We start from the raw sequence: 16,886 nt of genomic DNA on the forward strand, positions 1-16,886 counted from the left end.
AATTCCTAAAAATCTTTAAAAAATTCCCATTTTGGGTCAGTTTATTTTATCGGACCTTCGTTCATTTTTTACTGCACCCCATAGCAATTTTTCGGTAACTCACATGAACCAAAAAATTGTTTAAACGTTCAGGAAAAAGTCCAGGACTTTCCTGTAAAAGTACGAAACGTTCAGTGAAAAAATACGTAAATGTTCCGTAATTTTTACTGAATGCTATTTTTACTGGTAAATTACGGAACTTCGATGTCATTTTTAAACAATTTTTTTCTCTTGTGTTTTCCTGAAGAAGTGCAGTTATTTTCTCTCCCCCAATGTCCTTCAATAGCCTCCACCAAATTTATCAAACACAGGGGGGATGTTAGGGTCAGCAGAAAAAGGGCGGGGGGGGGGGAGGTATCACGGGTGGTGTTGGTGATAGCCATCGGACGTGTGAATCGGCATCGACGTAATTATCGTTATACGTGTCTCATGGGTCAATCGTTAGCTCAAGGTGTGTCAAGAGGGTAACGGCGTTAACAAAAGGGAGGCATGAGTCTCGTGTCGGTCCAATTAGTAGGTTTATTGTCGTATAAACCATGGTGGGCTAGATGCGCCAGTGTCAGTGGTGATATATCGCCCATTCCCCTTTGGTCCAACGTTGACTTTCGTGCCTTATCCGTTCACAATAAACACCCACCCTCGACTTGTTTCGGCTTTATGGAGGAATTCTTTTATAGGTCAAACGGCTGTTGCCGGGAATTTTTGATAGCCGTGTACTTTTATTTAGCCTCATGAATTTTAATACTTCGGGATTCATCGAACGTCAAGAGGTTTTTTTTTTTTTCACGACTGACATTCGATTTAAACTTTTTCCCCCACATGTTCATTAAGTTCTATACACGGAGAGAAATTTTTGATAGAAATTGGACTTCGAGAGGGCGACACGTGAGACGAAATGACAATCAGCGACTTTTAGGTGAAGTTTTGGTGGATAAGTTAGACTTGGGAGGGTAATTTTTTTAGTAAAACTAACCTTCGTCCCTTGTTTCACCCCCTGGAGGTATAATATTTACCAAAAATTTATTTTCGTGTAGAATTAAATGTGTAAGAAATTTTTTGAGTGTTAAAAAAAGTACAATAAACTTTAGAAGAATTCTTTTCTTTTACTTAATTAATTAATAATGGAGGAGAGCTCTCAGTCAATCATTAAGAATATTATGACTTCGAAAATTATTAGTCTGAATGGATTTTTTTTTTAGATTTTAATATAAAAAAAAATTCCCGCATCAAATCGGAAGCATTTGGGGTAAATAAAAATCGAAAGATATCCAAAAACATATTTACTCAATGCTAGAATTTTCTTTCACAGTTTGCATTTCACAACTTCAAGTTCTCAAACAAAAAACCATATTCTCGTCTAAAAAATCATATTTTCCAACTTCATTAGTGTTTGTCATATTTTCTTTTTTTATAAACCCCCGATAACGTGAATCGACAGTCATGTGAACCGGAAGTGATGTTCTTTCGTGACGTGACACGTGTCAGAAAGCAGAAGATAAACTTCCAGTGAAATTGGAGGTGAAAAAAAAAATGTGATAAACGAGGGAAACACCTGCAGCATATGTGGAATTAAAAAAAAAAAAGGTACGTGTGGAGTTTTTATTCTCTCGTATTCCAGGTATCTCTCCTGGACTGGAAGCACTCAATGTCGACCTGATGAAGGTAACAATGAGGCGAGGGACGACACGAATCGAGAGACCAGTGAGGGAATTATGTGTATATTTACGATGGGATGAAAAAAGAATTCATTTTTCCCGAGGGATCGACTCTTTAAATATTCATTTATTCGTTGATTCCCATTAATTCATGAATGACAATATTTAAACGAGGTCCGGCGACCAGAGATGACATTATCAATGGAGAATTATGTGGAGGGAAAACGAAAGAAAAAAAATCGAACGAACAATCTGAGAAATTTTTATTAATTTATGGAGAGTTATTTCGCACTTTCAATTTATAAAAATTGATAGGTGAAATTATTCTATTTATTCATTGATAAACAATCACAACGCTGGGGCATAAATTTTCTTTTCACGGAATTCATTGACAAAAAATTATGTGCGAAGTTAAAAAAAAAATTCTACTGAATTTTAAATAATTTATGAGGGGTAATTTCATCCACTTAACTGATGAAAAACACTGAGAATTCGGGGAGTAAATTCGATTATTGAATAATTCGTGTTATCCTGAACATATGGTGGTCATCCGTGATTTTACAACCGCCACTTGGGGGCGACCTAATCTCCCAATAGCGTTTTCAACAACAAAAATTGTCACTGACCGTTCGGGGGAGGGGGTGGCTTTTGTCGTAGCTCGGTTGAAACATACAATTTGTTACACAATACATGAGAAAACTACCGCCTATTCAGCATTTCATGTTATACATATTGTATTGCTTGACTAACAATGGCCACTGGTCACTTTACCAGGTAATTTTCTACTGAATGATTGATTCGATGACGTATAATCGATTATTGATTTTTGGGGAATATATGGATTGAGTTGGATGTCCCTTATATTTTATTTCTCCTTTAAAATGACGTAATTGACTCCAACTTTATTGAATGATAGTTTCGGTGAAAGTTTGAGGAATTTAATTTGTTATTTTTGCACATGAAAAGAAATTTTAGGTAAAAATTAGACCTCCAGGGGGTGAAACGAGGGACGAGGGTTAGTTTTATCACAAGAATTACCCTCTCAGGTCTATTTTTTCATACAAAACTTTATCTAAAAAGTATTTCATTGTCGTTTCGCCCTCTAGTGGAGGTCTAATTTTGACAAAAAAATGTTTGAGCGTGTAAACTATAAAATTGACAAATTCGATATTACGACGGACCCCACAAACTCGTGGGAAATATCGCGATCATATGAGATAACAGGTGCCAGGATGTCCAGGACCATTACGAAGGTACAATTAGCCACAGGGATTTGCCGAAAATTTCACGCTTCTCCTCCTCGGAGTGAGGTCATTGCCAACTCCTATGGTCAGTTTTCTTCACCTCCTTGGAGTTATGAATGGGACATTTCCTTGAGTCTTCACCATGAAATTGACCTCAATGAAGCTACAACCTACATCCCCCCGCTCCCTATCCTCCAGTTTCCTTCTTTTCTCTTTTATCGCATAAAAGGGAACGGTGAATCTCCTTCGAAATGTGATACAGATCAATGAACCAGCTTCGGAAATGGATTAGGATTGGTTTCACTTAACGTGATCTAGATTCTTTGGACCTACACTGCTAACGGAAGAGAGAATTTTATGGGAAAAAAATTATCGGGAGATTTTTCTCACTGAGAGGAAATTAAATGTTTTGATAAAAATTTTTTTGAATTTTTTAAATAATTAAATACTAGAAAGCGATTAGTCTCCTTTACTCATTCATCTCATAGATGAATAAATAGATAAATCAATTAATAAGATAACTATTCTTCTCCCAACAAATAATTAATTTGTAAAAATATAACAAATTGCCTTTTACTTATGATAATTAAAATGAATTTTCACACGTCAAAGGAAATTGATTGACTTAATGTGGAAAAATAATTTTTATTTATTCGGTAATCGAATGAATAATTAATTAATTAATTATCTCGATGTTTTGTAAATTTGGAAACATATTCTTCCCGTAAAATTCTCTTCTTCGGTGTCCAATTGGGCGGTGGGGGAACAGTGGGATTTGGACGGATGTCCTTGGATCTTTTAACCGGACCTCGTGCCCTCCCCTGAGGTTTCCTGTTTGTCTGAGCTCTTGGTTTAACCACCACTCGTTTTTTCCTCTTCTCTTTTTTATTTTTACCCTGGGGAAGTTGTGTCTGTGGCATTGGAACTGACGTGATATTCAGATCGTACCTATCATCCATCGACGCCATAAGTAAAAAAATTATTCATAAAATTTTAAGGAAATTAAAAGTACCTGTATCGGTTCCTCTCTTTCATCAAAATTCCAAAATTCATTCCTCGCTTTAAAGCTGCGTTAATTTGCCTCCTGAGGCCTTTTCCAGGCGTGAAACCGTGAGTTTCGCTCACTCGCTGGAGAATCTCGTGAGGTGAAAAGCCATTTTCATTTCTCTGGGATCTTAAGAGATCGTAAACTAGGACTGATTTTTTTATCATGATAATTTATATAAATTACCGGGGGATTTTTTTTAAATTAGTGGTACATGACAGGTTATAAAACAAATTTTAATACGAAAGTTATTCGTGAAGTTGGCTCATTGATTGGAAGAACAGAATGAGAATATCAGAGCAAAATAATAAAACTAATGAACATCCATTTAATATTACGTTGTAATATAATAATGATTTAATATTCAAAAGGACCTACCTCATGACATTCACATCCGGATTCATAACTATTCATATTCCTATATATTATACATAATATACAATTTTTTAAATACGAAATTGGACGAAGAAAAAAATTCTTTAAAAATTACGGAAAAGTTACGCAACTTTTCACTAAATATTTAATACTTTTTCTGATCCGTTTTGGATTTTTTCCTGAAGGTTTTTCACCCAATTTTTATCTCCCTCTTCCTGAATAAATGCGACGAAACTGGACCCCAATTCATCCCCCTCCCACAAAATCAAAATCTCGAAGACTCTTTGTTGCCTCGTCTATGTAATGCCCATAATAAATCGGTATATCGTCGAGAAGTGAGTGAGCCTGGGGTACAGAGCCCGGGATTCAGTACAGGGAGAGTGAGCTCGGTGTTTGCCAAGAGGGCTGTGGATGCCGGAGGGTTTAGAAGCTGAGAGAGAAAATCACCCCTTGCCAGCTCACTTCCCAGGGGGGTGAATGGAGGAGGGAGAAGGTCGGTGAGTACAAGGGGATGGAGGAGAGGTGGAGAATGAGACGAGAGATTCAACCAAGGGGAATGGGAGAGATGGTGGATGGTGAGAAGTTGGTAGGTGGCTTTGAGGGTGGTGGTGCTGGATAACCGTAGAAACTCAACCGGGAATATATTCCCTCCTCCATCACTCCAACCCCTCTTCACCCCTTCGTCGTTTTGTGAGTGAGTGGCAAGGCAAAAGTTGAGATTCGCTGGATGGATAGAGAGACAGAGGGATGCGCTTGGATGAGCTTGGACTACCCTGATTTCCGGAGGGAGTTTCAAATGTGGTTGCCAGCACGGGGTAACCTTTAATCATTAGATTGCTGGAGCTTTGATGAAGAGCGACTGGGGAGGAAGGCGGGGGGGAGGGTCATAATGACGGTCAGAGAATTTTTAGAAAAGGGAGAGACATCGGTGAAGGGTGAAAGGAATGACATTTCGACGGCGATTTTCGGGAATTTTGTAGGGCGTCTAGAGGGATGAAAAAAGTGACCTTGAACACGTGAACATTTGATTCGATAATCTGTTAGATGGGTGAATATCTTCGATAATTTATTGATTCTCGTGGCAACCCTTCGAGACCAGATTACGCTGATGAAGTCGTTCCTCGTATTGTTATATTCCTCGGATTGTTTATTCTTTGTTCGGGACTGGGATTTATTCATTCAAAACACGAGCTCATGCTCTATGTTTATTTCAAACGATACCGGCAGTCCCAAAAGACCCAGCTATAGCCCAAAGGCAAATGCCAGCCGATTGCTACCATATCGAATCCGCTATGGCTATTGGAGTTGTTTGCACAGTGGATAGCGCACAATCCCCTATTTCCAAATTCACCAACTAAATCAGAGTGGTTCAATCATCCGGTTGATGATTCCCTGATTTTTATTAACCAGAAGGGACTTATCCATCGTCTCGTGGATTTCTGAGGGAAAAAACAGCTCAGGCGATGGTAAAAAGTGAAAAATTCGGGGTGCCCTAAAGTCTCGACGCAAACTGCAGACCTAAGGAAAATTACTACGACGTTTAGTAAAATTTCTTCGCAGAATTACGGAAAAGACATAAATTTTATTAAATATTTATCTTCATGTATTTTAACATTTTACACCTCGATTCTGGTACCCGGAACAGTAATTTTTCCCAGACTTTTCTCTCCTCGTAGCTTCATCTTTGATAGATGCCCCATTTGTTAATGCTGATGAGGTTATTGAGAATTGTTGCTGTCAGTGGAGGATCAAGGGCTATTGAGAAAGTGGTTTGATGTGTATGATTTTTGATAAACACCGATCAGACAGCCAGATGGAGGTGCACTTGACTCGTTGGTATGGACCAGGCACAGAGGGCACTCCCTTCCATCGGCTTACTCGTCCACTTGGTGGAACAAAAAAACTGACAGGGCTCGCTTTCTACATTGCGGGAGGCGAACAAAGCATCGTTCATTGTTTTGCCCCCGTCAATAATCCACTTGGGGTATGAGAGATTGGCGGGGAAATCGTTCAATGGAGATAAATGTTGAAGATGAAATGTGGGGAATCGAAAAGCGTTTTATTTCAGTTGTAAAATTGTGATAAGTTGATTTTTAATATCAAATAGATTTGTCAAATGTCGGAGGGCTGGTCCAGCTTCGGACAATTTTCTGGGAATAATCATCGATGTAAACAATTTTTTTAATGGATTTACTCACACAGTGAAGGGTTATGAATGCTTCAGTGAGTTTAATTAACTTGATGTTTTTTATTTCGATCGACAGCGGTCAAATATTTAATGTAACTCGCTGAAAACACAAACAGACCCATGAAATACCCTCTCGACAGTAGTTTTCCCAGTCCCCAAAAAGCATTGAATAAAAATGACATCAAATAAGTGCTCCTTTTAGCGGTTTTCAATGTATATATATTCTGCTAAAGACCAAGCGGATAATCTCTTGACAACACAAACGTTGATCTCTCAGTGTCTTGGTGGATATTGTAAATAGGGTTTGAAAATAAAAAAAAAAAAGCGCTGAGGGTGAGAGTGAAGAGGGAGATAAAAAGTTTTGGGAGAGGTGAATTCAGAACGAACTGGGGATGTTTGAGCTCGACGTGTCCCACTGGGATTTTGCGAGTGAAAAGAGAGAGTGGGGAACTGCAGAGAGGAAAGTTGGTTGGCTCCTAGGGATTCAATATAATCGCGCAATAAAATTCACTCACGAGACTCCCTTCGGTTTTCGGTCCTTCTTCCACTCGGTTGTTGCTCCTCTTCGGTCTTTTTAGATTTCCTTAGAGCCCCCGGGGGCTAAAAAACCGGCGAGTTGCCGACATTCGTTTGATGAAAAATGAAGAATCTTCGAGTGAATCTTGGAGATTCATCGAAATTAAAAATATCGAGTCAACAACGGGAATTAAAGGAAATTGACAATTGGGGGTTTCAATACCAAATGAAATTCTTCATTTTTTCTATCTGTTTAAACAATAGTTTCGATAAATTATAATCAACTGTTATCTTCTATCCACACTCACATTAATTCGCAGTTTAAAAATGCAAAATTATTTACAATCATTTAGAATATAAAATATTTAAATAATTTTCGAATGAATTACTCTCCGCTCCAGTAATAAAAATCCCTCTATCTAACATTTTTCATCCAGTGACAACTATCCATTTACGATTAATCAATTGCTCCTCAAACCATTCACCCGCCCCACCCTTAAATCATCCTCACTCTCTTTTTTTTATGCCCTTTTTTTTCGTGCCATTCTATCATACTCGTGCGTTTTATGTCGGCCAATGAATGCACACTCGTGTTTACATAGGTCCCCATAGGTGCAATGGACTTGGGATGTGAGTACAACGTGGGCCCCACAAAAACGCTTGAACAGGGGGGGGGTGAATTTTGGAGGTCTATGGGATAAGAGAAGTGAGGGGGGAGGAAAGAAGAGAGGCCCCTGTGTACACTCAGCTGTCGGCCCTGTTTTTGCGCTCTGTTTGGTCTTTTGCCGAGCTAAAAGCATTGGCTCATCATCATGCGGATGAGTTTACATATCTGTTGAATTATTTCACGATCATAATGTGATTTTAGGAATTTTTTAGTTGTAAAATTATCTATTTTCGTGATTTTTAAGGCACGCGCGCGCGGACGGATTTTTTTTTCACGCGAATTGACGGGAAAAAAACATTTTAAAATTTATTTAAAACTTCGGGGAAAGCAATTGAGAATTATTTACTGACTTCAGTTATATGTGAGGTGACAATGGTCGTCGATGATGGTTTAGAATAAAATGGAGGTCCCCGACGGGAGAATAGATTTGAAAAATCGGGGAAAATATGAATTTTGTTGTGAAAAAAATTGAGTTTAAAATTATTTGTTCATCTGGATTACACGATGCACTATAATTTCGACTGCCGCCAACGTAAAGAATGAGATAGAGACTCTCTAACAGGAGAGAGAGACCTGGGGGAACATAGAGACGTGCGAGAGCCGACGGTACGGGAATCCGTGGATGCTGGTTGGTCGGATTAGACTCCGCCTCTGAGCACCATGCCGATGTACCGTATAACATCCGACGGCATATTACTGTACCTAATGCGTACAATACCCTTTTCCCTTACCCGCGGCATTCGTCTTTACACGGAGAGAAAAATATGACAAGTTTTATGGTGTGATTTTGATTAAAATTATTGTGCTGACTTACAATTTCGGTGGAAATTCCAAATTTCTTTATCGGTTTAGGAAAAATTCAGAGTCTCATGCAACATTTCCCATGACGTCGGCAATAATCGGCTACATTCGGCGCTCATCGTTAACATTTTAATGACAATGAATTACCGAAAAATTGGTGTGTGGGACAGTAAAAAATGAACGAAGGCCCAATAAAATTAACTGAACTGAATAGAAATTTTTAAAAAATTTCTACCAATTTGTCATTTAACCGCAAATAAAAAATGATAAATTTCAAATTTCAGCCTTGCGCTTTTCAATGGTTTACAGTTACCTAAAAATCCTTTAATTGAAAAACAAGCGGTTATGGGTAGAGTCATTTTATCTCCCCCAAAATTGTAATATTTATTTACCATGAAAAAGTCACTCTTCCATCTGAATAAAAAACGAGTTTATCTGGTTGGACAATCAGACACGGCGCTCGCCATTCTGCATATTGACTACGGGTATATTTGTCTAGCAATGGAGGACACAGAGAGACAGAGAGAGCGGAATTCCGTGACCCTCATCACGGACACATTAATGTGACAATTTGCGTTTAAAACGGAGGAGAAAGAGATTCAAGCAAAAAGAGATGGAATTAAAAAAACGTAAAAGTAGATGAATCCAATTATGAGAGTATCCACTGTTGAAATTAATAAAAGTTTCCGCGTTACACGAGAGCCCCGGCCATCGTCGAGGATTTAACCCCCGGTGGAAAACGGAAAAGTGGAATTGACGTAAAATCGACGGGGAAAGTGTAGACCCACCGACTCCATTACTTTCTGGACCAGAGACGGTACAAAAAAATTCTCAAACTCCAGTTAAAAAATATTTAAAAAAGAAAAAATTGAAAATGTTCCAGCGAATTCGAAAGTTTGTTGTAATCGGAGGGAAAGGGCCTGGGGAGGCACTTGGAGGGTTTTGTAGGGTCTATTCTTTTGCGTGAGCGACAACGAGGGACACGGGGGACAAAAATCTCGGGGAAAAGACGTTTGAGACGAGAGAAACTGGGGAAAAGGAGCGGGAAAAAGCTCTAGACTCCGGGGAAACGCGAATTCGCGAGTGAAACGCTCCTCTCGATTTATTACATCGATCAAAAATTAGGAAAAAAGATCATTTTAACGGAATATTTATCTACGTGTGGGATAAATAAACAAATGTCGTGGAGTCGCGCCGCCGGACCCAACAATTTCCATTAATTCATTCACTCACTGCTAAATTGAAGACACAAACTCTCCCCTCTCACTGTTACGATATCATTGATTCGCCAAGGACGTCTGAAAATGGTGAATCAGACAGAGAAGTAACAGTTGAACGAATGCAGAGGAGATGGGAAAGTTGAATTACGATTGGTGACATCGAGGGCCCTCGACCAGCCACGTGGGAGCTCTTCATCTCTTCAGCACTTTTTATCGTCTGGTACAGTTATTATTGCGGTGTCCCCGCAAGCTGATGGTGTCATCAAAACCAAGAGATGGGACAATACATCCTCGACGTACTCAAGAACTTCTTTGATTATTGAATTCATCTCATCGAGGGAATTCCCCGAAGGAATTCCATAAAAATCATATCTCCAACTGGAAATTTTTTCCGATTCTCCGCGGGGGGGAAAAATTCTTTAAAAATTACGGAACAGTTACGCAATTTTAGCTGAACCCTGTTATCACCGACAGATTACGGAGCCGGTACGTAATATTTAAACACTTTATCTCTCCATGCAGCGGAATTTTTTCCGCCCTTTCGAATTCCCCCCCAAAAATTTCCCATTTCCCAAAAATAATTCAGTGTTTATCACATAAATCCAAGCGATCGTCGACCCGTGACCCCAAGACAATCGTTCAATTCCCAAAAGCCCGTGTCCCAAAACAATTGTCCAGATTGGCCTCACCCCTGGGGACTCAATCCTCCCAATGAGAGAATCAACCCCATACCCCAAAACAACCGGGACAAAACGTCGCAGTGAGTTGAATTTGGCCGTAGGCGCCACTCCCCAATGCACACCATCCAACCTAAGGATAATGTTCGCAAATCAGGGGTAAGTCTGAGCGACAGAGAGAGGCTTAACACCCCCTCGTTGCTGACGCGGGGGTAGCGTTAAATAGGAGCTGCAACGAGAAATCACGGGGTTGGCCATCACATTTGTACTTGCGATATCCGGCAATTGTCGATTCACCAAAGACCCTTTTTCAACACACCACCAAAACCGTATACAAATGACCGGCCCCAACGTTTAACTCACTCCGTTCATCCCCTTCCTCTCACTCACCCCCGCCGACCCCTGTCGAGTCGGTGGTGTGTGCCCCTTGTGATTCTTTTTTTCGGGTATTTATGTGCATCTAGATACGAACATCTCGAGCGAATAATGCAGAGGATAAATGCTACATATTGTTGGGGGGTTAACTGACAAATTTGACCCGGGATTTGAATAATAGAGCTTTTATCCCAGGATTGACGTGTTTTTCTCCCATTTGGACGTGTCTCTCTCGTAAATTGACCAAAAAATCGTGGACCTAACGAATCAGAAATAAATAAATAAATAAATAACTTTGCGTCCATCACTGACTTCAAATATACCTTTTAAAAATGTCTCATCCCTTCCCAAAAATCTAAGAACTTGACAATTATTTTTTAAAGCTTCCCCAGAGGAGCCGCAAGCGATATAAAAAATTCTAAATTTATTTGCAACATTAGAACGACGTTACGATTTATTTTAAGAAGCATCACGTCCTCGTGCAGTAGAATAAATGAGAAAAATAATTTTTTATAATAATTTTTCACTCTCGTTCATTTCTATTTTTACAACGTGGCGTTCTCTCGCATTTCGAAAGGCACATTTAACCGTACACTAGTACCTTTTATACCCCGAGGCAGTATTTCGCATCTCACCTTGTTAGCACTTAATTAACTATTCGGTACGAGGGACTAGAAAAATACTGTAAGAAGAAATATGCGAAAGCTTCACACGTTTTTCAATGCAGAGGCGTCACTTCATGCACGCGCCCATTTTTCCATGACTCTCTCGATTTTTCTACGCAACACGTGGCGTGAATTAATGGCTCACAAAAAAAATTTCCAAGAATTTATCGTTGTAAAGATGACAATTGATAAAACAGGTCGATTGATCAAACAATCGTATTTAAAGTCTTACCGATAACAGATACATAACATCAGATATTTCGATGGAGATGAACTTTTCGAAAATCGTAACGTATCACTTATGGAAAATATTCCTTATGGTTTTATTTCAGATTTATCATTTGACTGTATTTTATTTATTTAGTTTATTTGTTTTCATAGTTCCGTTGATTTATCAGAGCGATTCTTAATTTAATTGAACACTTCTCTTCATCTGGTTTCAAGAAAAATTTTCTACGAATTTATCCAAACAAAAGTGATAAAAATAGACAGATCAATGGACTTTCACAATCTTTTGTGCAAACACTAATATTTGATCTTTCATATCGATACAAAATATATTAGATTACTCAAGCTTACATTCTCAAAAAATCTACCACATCCAAAGAACATATTTGTTCATTGGCAATTTTTTTTAATTAAATCACTTCTGATTTAACCTCCTAAAACAATTTCGTAGACTCTTTCCTACTAAAAAATTGATATTAGCGTTCTAATTGTATAACCACTGTATTTAATCCCTCATCAACAAAAAAAATATTAGATTCCTCAAGATAAGACATTCACAAAAGGCGTAACATCGCAAGAAAAATATTTATCCAATGGCAATTTTTCTTTATCAAATAGCCACCGTTAAATCGTTACCTTTTCAAATTCAAACACTCGAAAACACTAAGGCATCATTTGGACGATTGACGCCCGACAAATATTTGCGGTAATTCATACGATTGTTCGCGGCAGCTTCGTCAACGTTTGAGGAGTCGTGAGGGATTGGTGGGGGATTGGGGGGAGGGGGAGAGCTATCGGTCTATCTCTGTTTATAAACTAAAACTCACTGACATATCTCCGGCCAAATGCAATAGACTACGAGATGTGAATCAATAATGCAAACTGAGGTGTGACAACAAATTTGTATCACACGGGAATTCTAATTGTACGACCTCTACAAACTCTCGAGTACATACGATCATATTCACGATGAGGGTGACGGGTGGAGGGTAGAGGGTGGGAGTACCTTTGGATGGGGTTTTAACACTCGACACGTGAAAATGGGTGTGAGATGTGGAGGTGGCATTTGTAGGAATAATTTGATTTTAGCAAACGTCCCACGAAACGCTTTGTATTAGCCCTGCACATATAGACACGCTGATTCCCCGGGACCCCGGCAGAAGTTTGACGACAAAATATTTGTCGCTCAAACAGCCACAGATACTCTGAGCTCAACGAGCCAGGGAGACGAGCAATCGGAGCGATGAAATGTCTTCCGTGAATTTAATCATCGGGAGATGTCGTCATTATTTTTGTACGGAAAGAAATTTTAGGTAGAAAGTAGTCGTCCGGGGGGTGAAACGAGGGACGAGGGGTAGTTTGACCACAAAAATTGGCCTCCCAAGTTTAATTTTTCGAACAAAACTCGACCTAAAAAGGGGTTGATTGTCATTCCGTCCGACGATTCGTCCTCTGGAGGTTTAATTTTTATTGAAAATTTATTTGCAAAAAATTAGGGAACAATTCACTGACAAATTGCGAAACTGATCGATAATTTTTAATGAATTTTTCGCTCTGCGGAAGAACATGAGCAAATAAAATAAATTAAAATTGAAGTAATGTGTGAATAAAATGATTTCTCAATTTTTAAAAAATATTACTAAAGTGAAAAAAATTCTTCCACCAACGAGAAGTCATCAAAAATAAATTTTTCACGCGAAGGACTGCCTGTTGATTTTTTGAATTTGAGGATCGACAATTTACAGTTATAAACTACAGAATTACATAAGTCACAATGGCAACGCAGGGGTTTGTGCGCGTGTCGGATATATCTCATACTTGCGGATGACAAATACACATATAAAGCCACGTATGTGCACAGCACATACGACAGTACCTTGGGTACCACGTGTTAACTAGGCTAACCAAGATAATCGCTCATTACGAGCGTTTAGCGTTTAACTCAAAACAGTGGTTACCGAAGGAGTCGAAGGACTTGTGGGCAGCGGCTCCTCGGTCATCCGGGAGGAGGGGACGTCTACCCACCGCAAATGGGCATATGACCAGTTATATTTACCATCGAAACTAGCGAGAAAAATCTAAAAATAAATTTACAAACTTTACTTACTAATTTATTTATTTTTCAAATTATTTATTGATTTCTTTCCCACGGAGAGTAAAGTCTGGCAAAAATTACTGTACCGGGGACTAAAATCAAGATGCAAAATGCTAGAAAGCTGGAATGTCATCTACTCATGCCATCAATTGTGTAATTAATGATATGTGGCTTCGTAAAATTGACTAAACATCATTATAAAATTTCAAGGTCTATCATTTTTTATTTGAGGGAAAATTAAAAATTGATAGAAAGCTTTGAAAAATTTCTATCCAGGTCCAGGAAATTATAACTCAACACAATAATTTTTATCAAAATCACACTATGAAAATTTTCAGATTTTTCTCTCCTTCACTTTACCGACTAAAAAATTTAATTCCCTAACAAATCGATCGGTAACGAAAAACATGAGGCAAAATCCTCCAATACAGATCCAACACTTCCAAAATAAAGTCTTCAACAATAAAAATTAAAATTTCCCCTGGCCCCATTCGTCTCGTTAAACCGACATAGTTTTCGCGTCTTATGCGCGCGCGCGACTCGCATATGGCCGCGGAAGGTCGAATGACGTGGTACCCGGAGTCCCCGGCTGCGCAAATATTGATCGAGGTGTCGGCGTGTCGAATAATTCCACCGAATACCAAAGGTGGATGTTGGAGAACTCAGGGATGATGATTTGTGTTATCGAAAAAGAAAAATAATAAACCCACGATTGAGTAATGCATAATAATTGGAGCGATCGAAGTGGTTTTAGTTGCTGGTGATGGGGTTTTTTCGAGGGGCTTTTTGTGCTCAAGTGGACAAGGGGGATGATGGGGGGGTGAGAGGGGGAGAGGTTCACGACGCCCAGCTGCGCTCTATCGAGGGCCCTAGGCCACACGGGGGTGGTTTGACGCGTGTACTCGAACCACCGTCCGTCTGCCACCTGTTTTCAGGAGGTATAACCCACCCCCTACCCCCTGGAGCGACCACTGTATCGTTCAATTACCTAATACGGCTGTAAACCACGAGATCTCCGTGATAAATTTGTCAATCTGGGGATTTTTAGATTAGGGAGATTGCGGGGGATATTCTACCGACGTTAATAGAAAAAAAATAGATTCTTTAAATTGTTTTAAAGTGGAGAAACCAATAGTTTTCTATTATTTACGGTATCAATATTATTAACAGACTCTTTATCCTCCCCCCCCCCCACCCAGGGGAAGGGGCGAGCGTTAAAAAACTTGAATTGATTAATTAAATATAATCGTATGAATTTTTACTTGACTTTAAATTAAAAAATTACAGACTTCGTACACTTCCGACAAATTAATCTGATGAATTGAATTAATAAACAATAAAATATGATTTTTTGATCATTCCGTCTGGTTGTCAAGCCCATGAATTTATTCAGTCATTCAACTGAAGCTCAAATTGTTTAATTAATGAGACAATTAGTGGGATTAATCTCCCCGTAAATTGGAATCAGAGTCATCCATCGGTTTTCCATAATGGATCGTTTGCTCGGTGGTCGACACGATGAGTAGTCGGCAAACACTGGAAAATTCTTTTTCTTTTTTTTTTTTTTCTGTTCTCCACGTTGATTTTGCATCACTGATCGATTTCTCTCCACGTGTGGGCACGTTTTTAGGTATATTACGAGTCTGTTTAATCTCTGTATTCCTTTTTTCGAGTGGCCCATGTGGATATCCCACATATCCCACGGTAACGTCCGCTCTCGGATTCTCCATTTAAAAGGCAATCGCCTGGGGAACACTCGTAACAAAAGACGGGATGAAAGTTAACCGTGAACGAATATACTCTATCACTGTGATGCAAACTGTCTGCGGATGATTGGAAGGAAATATTGAGGAGATTCTAGTCCCCGGAGGCGGTGCAGATCTCCACTCCCACGGACCGACTCAATTTCCAGAAATGAGAGAGATATTTTAATCGATAATTTCGTAATTTTTCAAATAACAGCACAAAATTATCTCCACAATTTACCAATTAAATATCCTAATAACAATTTTAAAAAATCACATCCAACATCAGATAAAAAAAACATTAACTTGAAAAATTGTCAGGAAAGTCCCAATTTTTTCGCGAGTGAATAAAAATTCTGATCTTAAATAAATTGCTCAATTATAGGGTCATTTAAACTCGATTATTCTCGAACAAAAAAAAAACCTGAAATAAAAAATTAATGATTTAATCAGCCCCGAGGGCGACTCCCACGTCGTAATATCGACTCTGACAATTTCCCATGCGTTCATCAGATGTCCCACCTACGATTCCACTAGAAATAGTGCCGAAGGGCCCGAAGGGGTGGTGAGACCGGCACGCGGCACCCTCAGTGCCTTCCCTCAACGAGAATTGTTGCTCATAGACGGATCATTCGACGTTATGAACCATCGGGAGGGGGAAAGGGAGAACAAGCGGAATGTTTTGACAGAGCGGTGGGTCCACGTGTCGCTTAGCTGTTTGTAAAACACTGACGGCTCTTTGTCGTATTCGATATTACCCCGCCTTCGATTTGTATTCGAGGAAGTGAAAAAATATGTGCATTTTATCGAGGCAGAAAGGAGCCACGCGCTGTTACCAATCCGGCATTATTGTGGCTCAAGAGCACCCATTGTACCTCAAATTGCCGTGATTTCATTCACCCCCTCCCCTTTCTCCCCCCATCCCCCTTCATTACAATAAAACACTCGAATGATTGCGGATTAATCAATTCACACCCATCAATTTACATTCACAATTTCCAAAAATCATGAATCAGTTATTTTATTCATGAAATGTAAATGAGATTCGTGGGAAAATGATTTTCAATAATTTTTTAATTGGAATGAAAGTGAGGGGAATGTAATCAGAGGTAAATTAAATTTTTAATGATTTATTAACTCGTTTTATCGTATGATTCGTTATTGACGAGCCCGACTGCGCGCTTCAGCGTTCCATTTGAATTTCCCGCCTTGAATATTACCATATACCGATTGTGGAGTGAAGTTTTTAATACTTTAGGGGATGGGACTAACTACTCGGATAATTATACAATTATAACATAATTAATTTTGCGATTCTCAAGTGCAATATTCAATCATCAGCCCTTAATAC

General features: G+C 39.1%; 2 protein-coding genes across 2 annotated transcripts in view; one reads left to right on the forward strand and one right to left on the reverse strand.

Annotated features, from left to right (window-relative positions):
• Positions 1 to 16,886, forward strand: part of LOC135170067 (protein cueball) — a 165,494-nt gene that overhangs the window by 90,359 nt on the left and 58,249 nt on the right. The window lies entirely within an intron of this gene.
• LOC135170044 (uncharacterized) lies at positions 3,574 to 4,215 on the reverse strand. Its single transcript, XM_064135541.1, has 2 exons — positions 3,951 to 4,215; positions 3,574 to 3,886 (listed from the first exon to the last, which is right to left on the reverse strand). Exons 1-2 carry the CDS (start codon positions 4,148 to 4,150, stop codon positions 3,619 to 3,621), a joined length of 468 nt encoding a protein of 155 aa, XP_063991611.1. The 5' UTR covers positions 4,151 to 4,215; the 3' UTR covers positions 3,574 to 3,618.

This window comes from Diachasmimorpha longicaudata, chromosome 16, assembly GCF_034640455.1.
Source record: "Diachasmimorpha longicaudata isolate KC_UGA_2023 chromosome 16, iyDiaLong2, whole genome shotgun sequence".
NCBI lineage: Eukaryota > Metazoa > Arthropoda > Insecta > Hymenoptera > Braconidae > Diachasmimorpha > Diachasmimorpha longicaudata.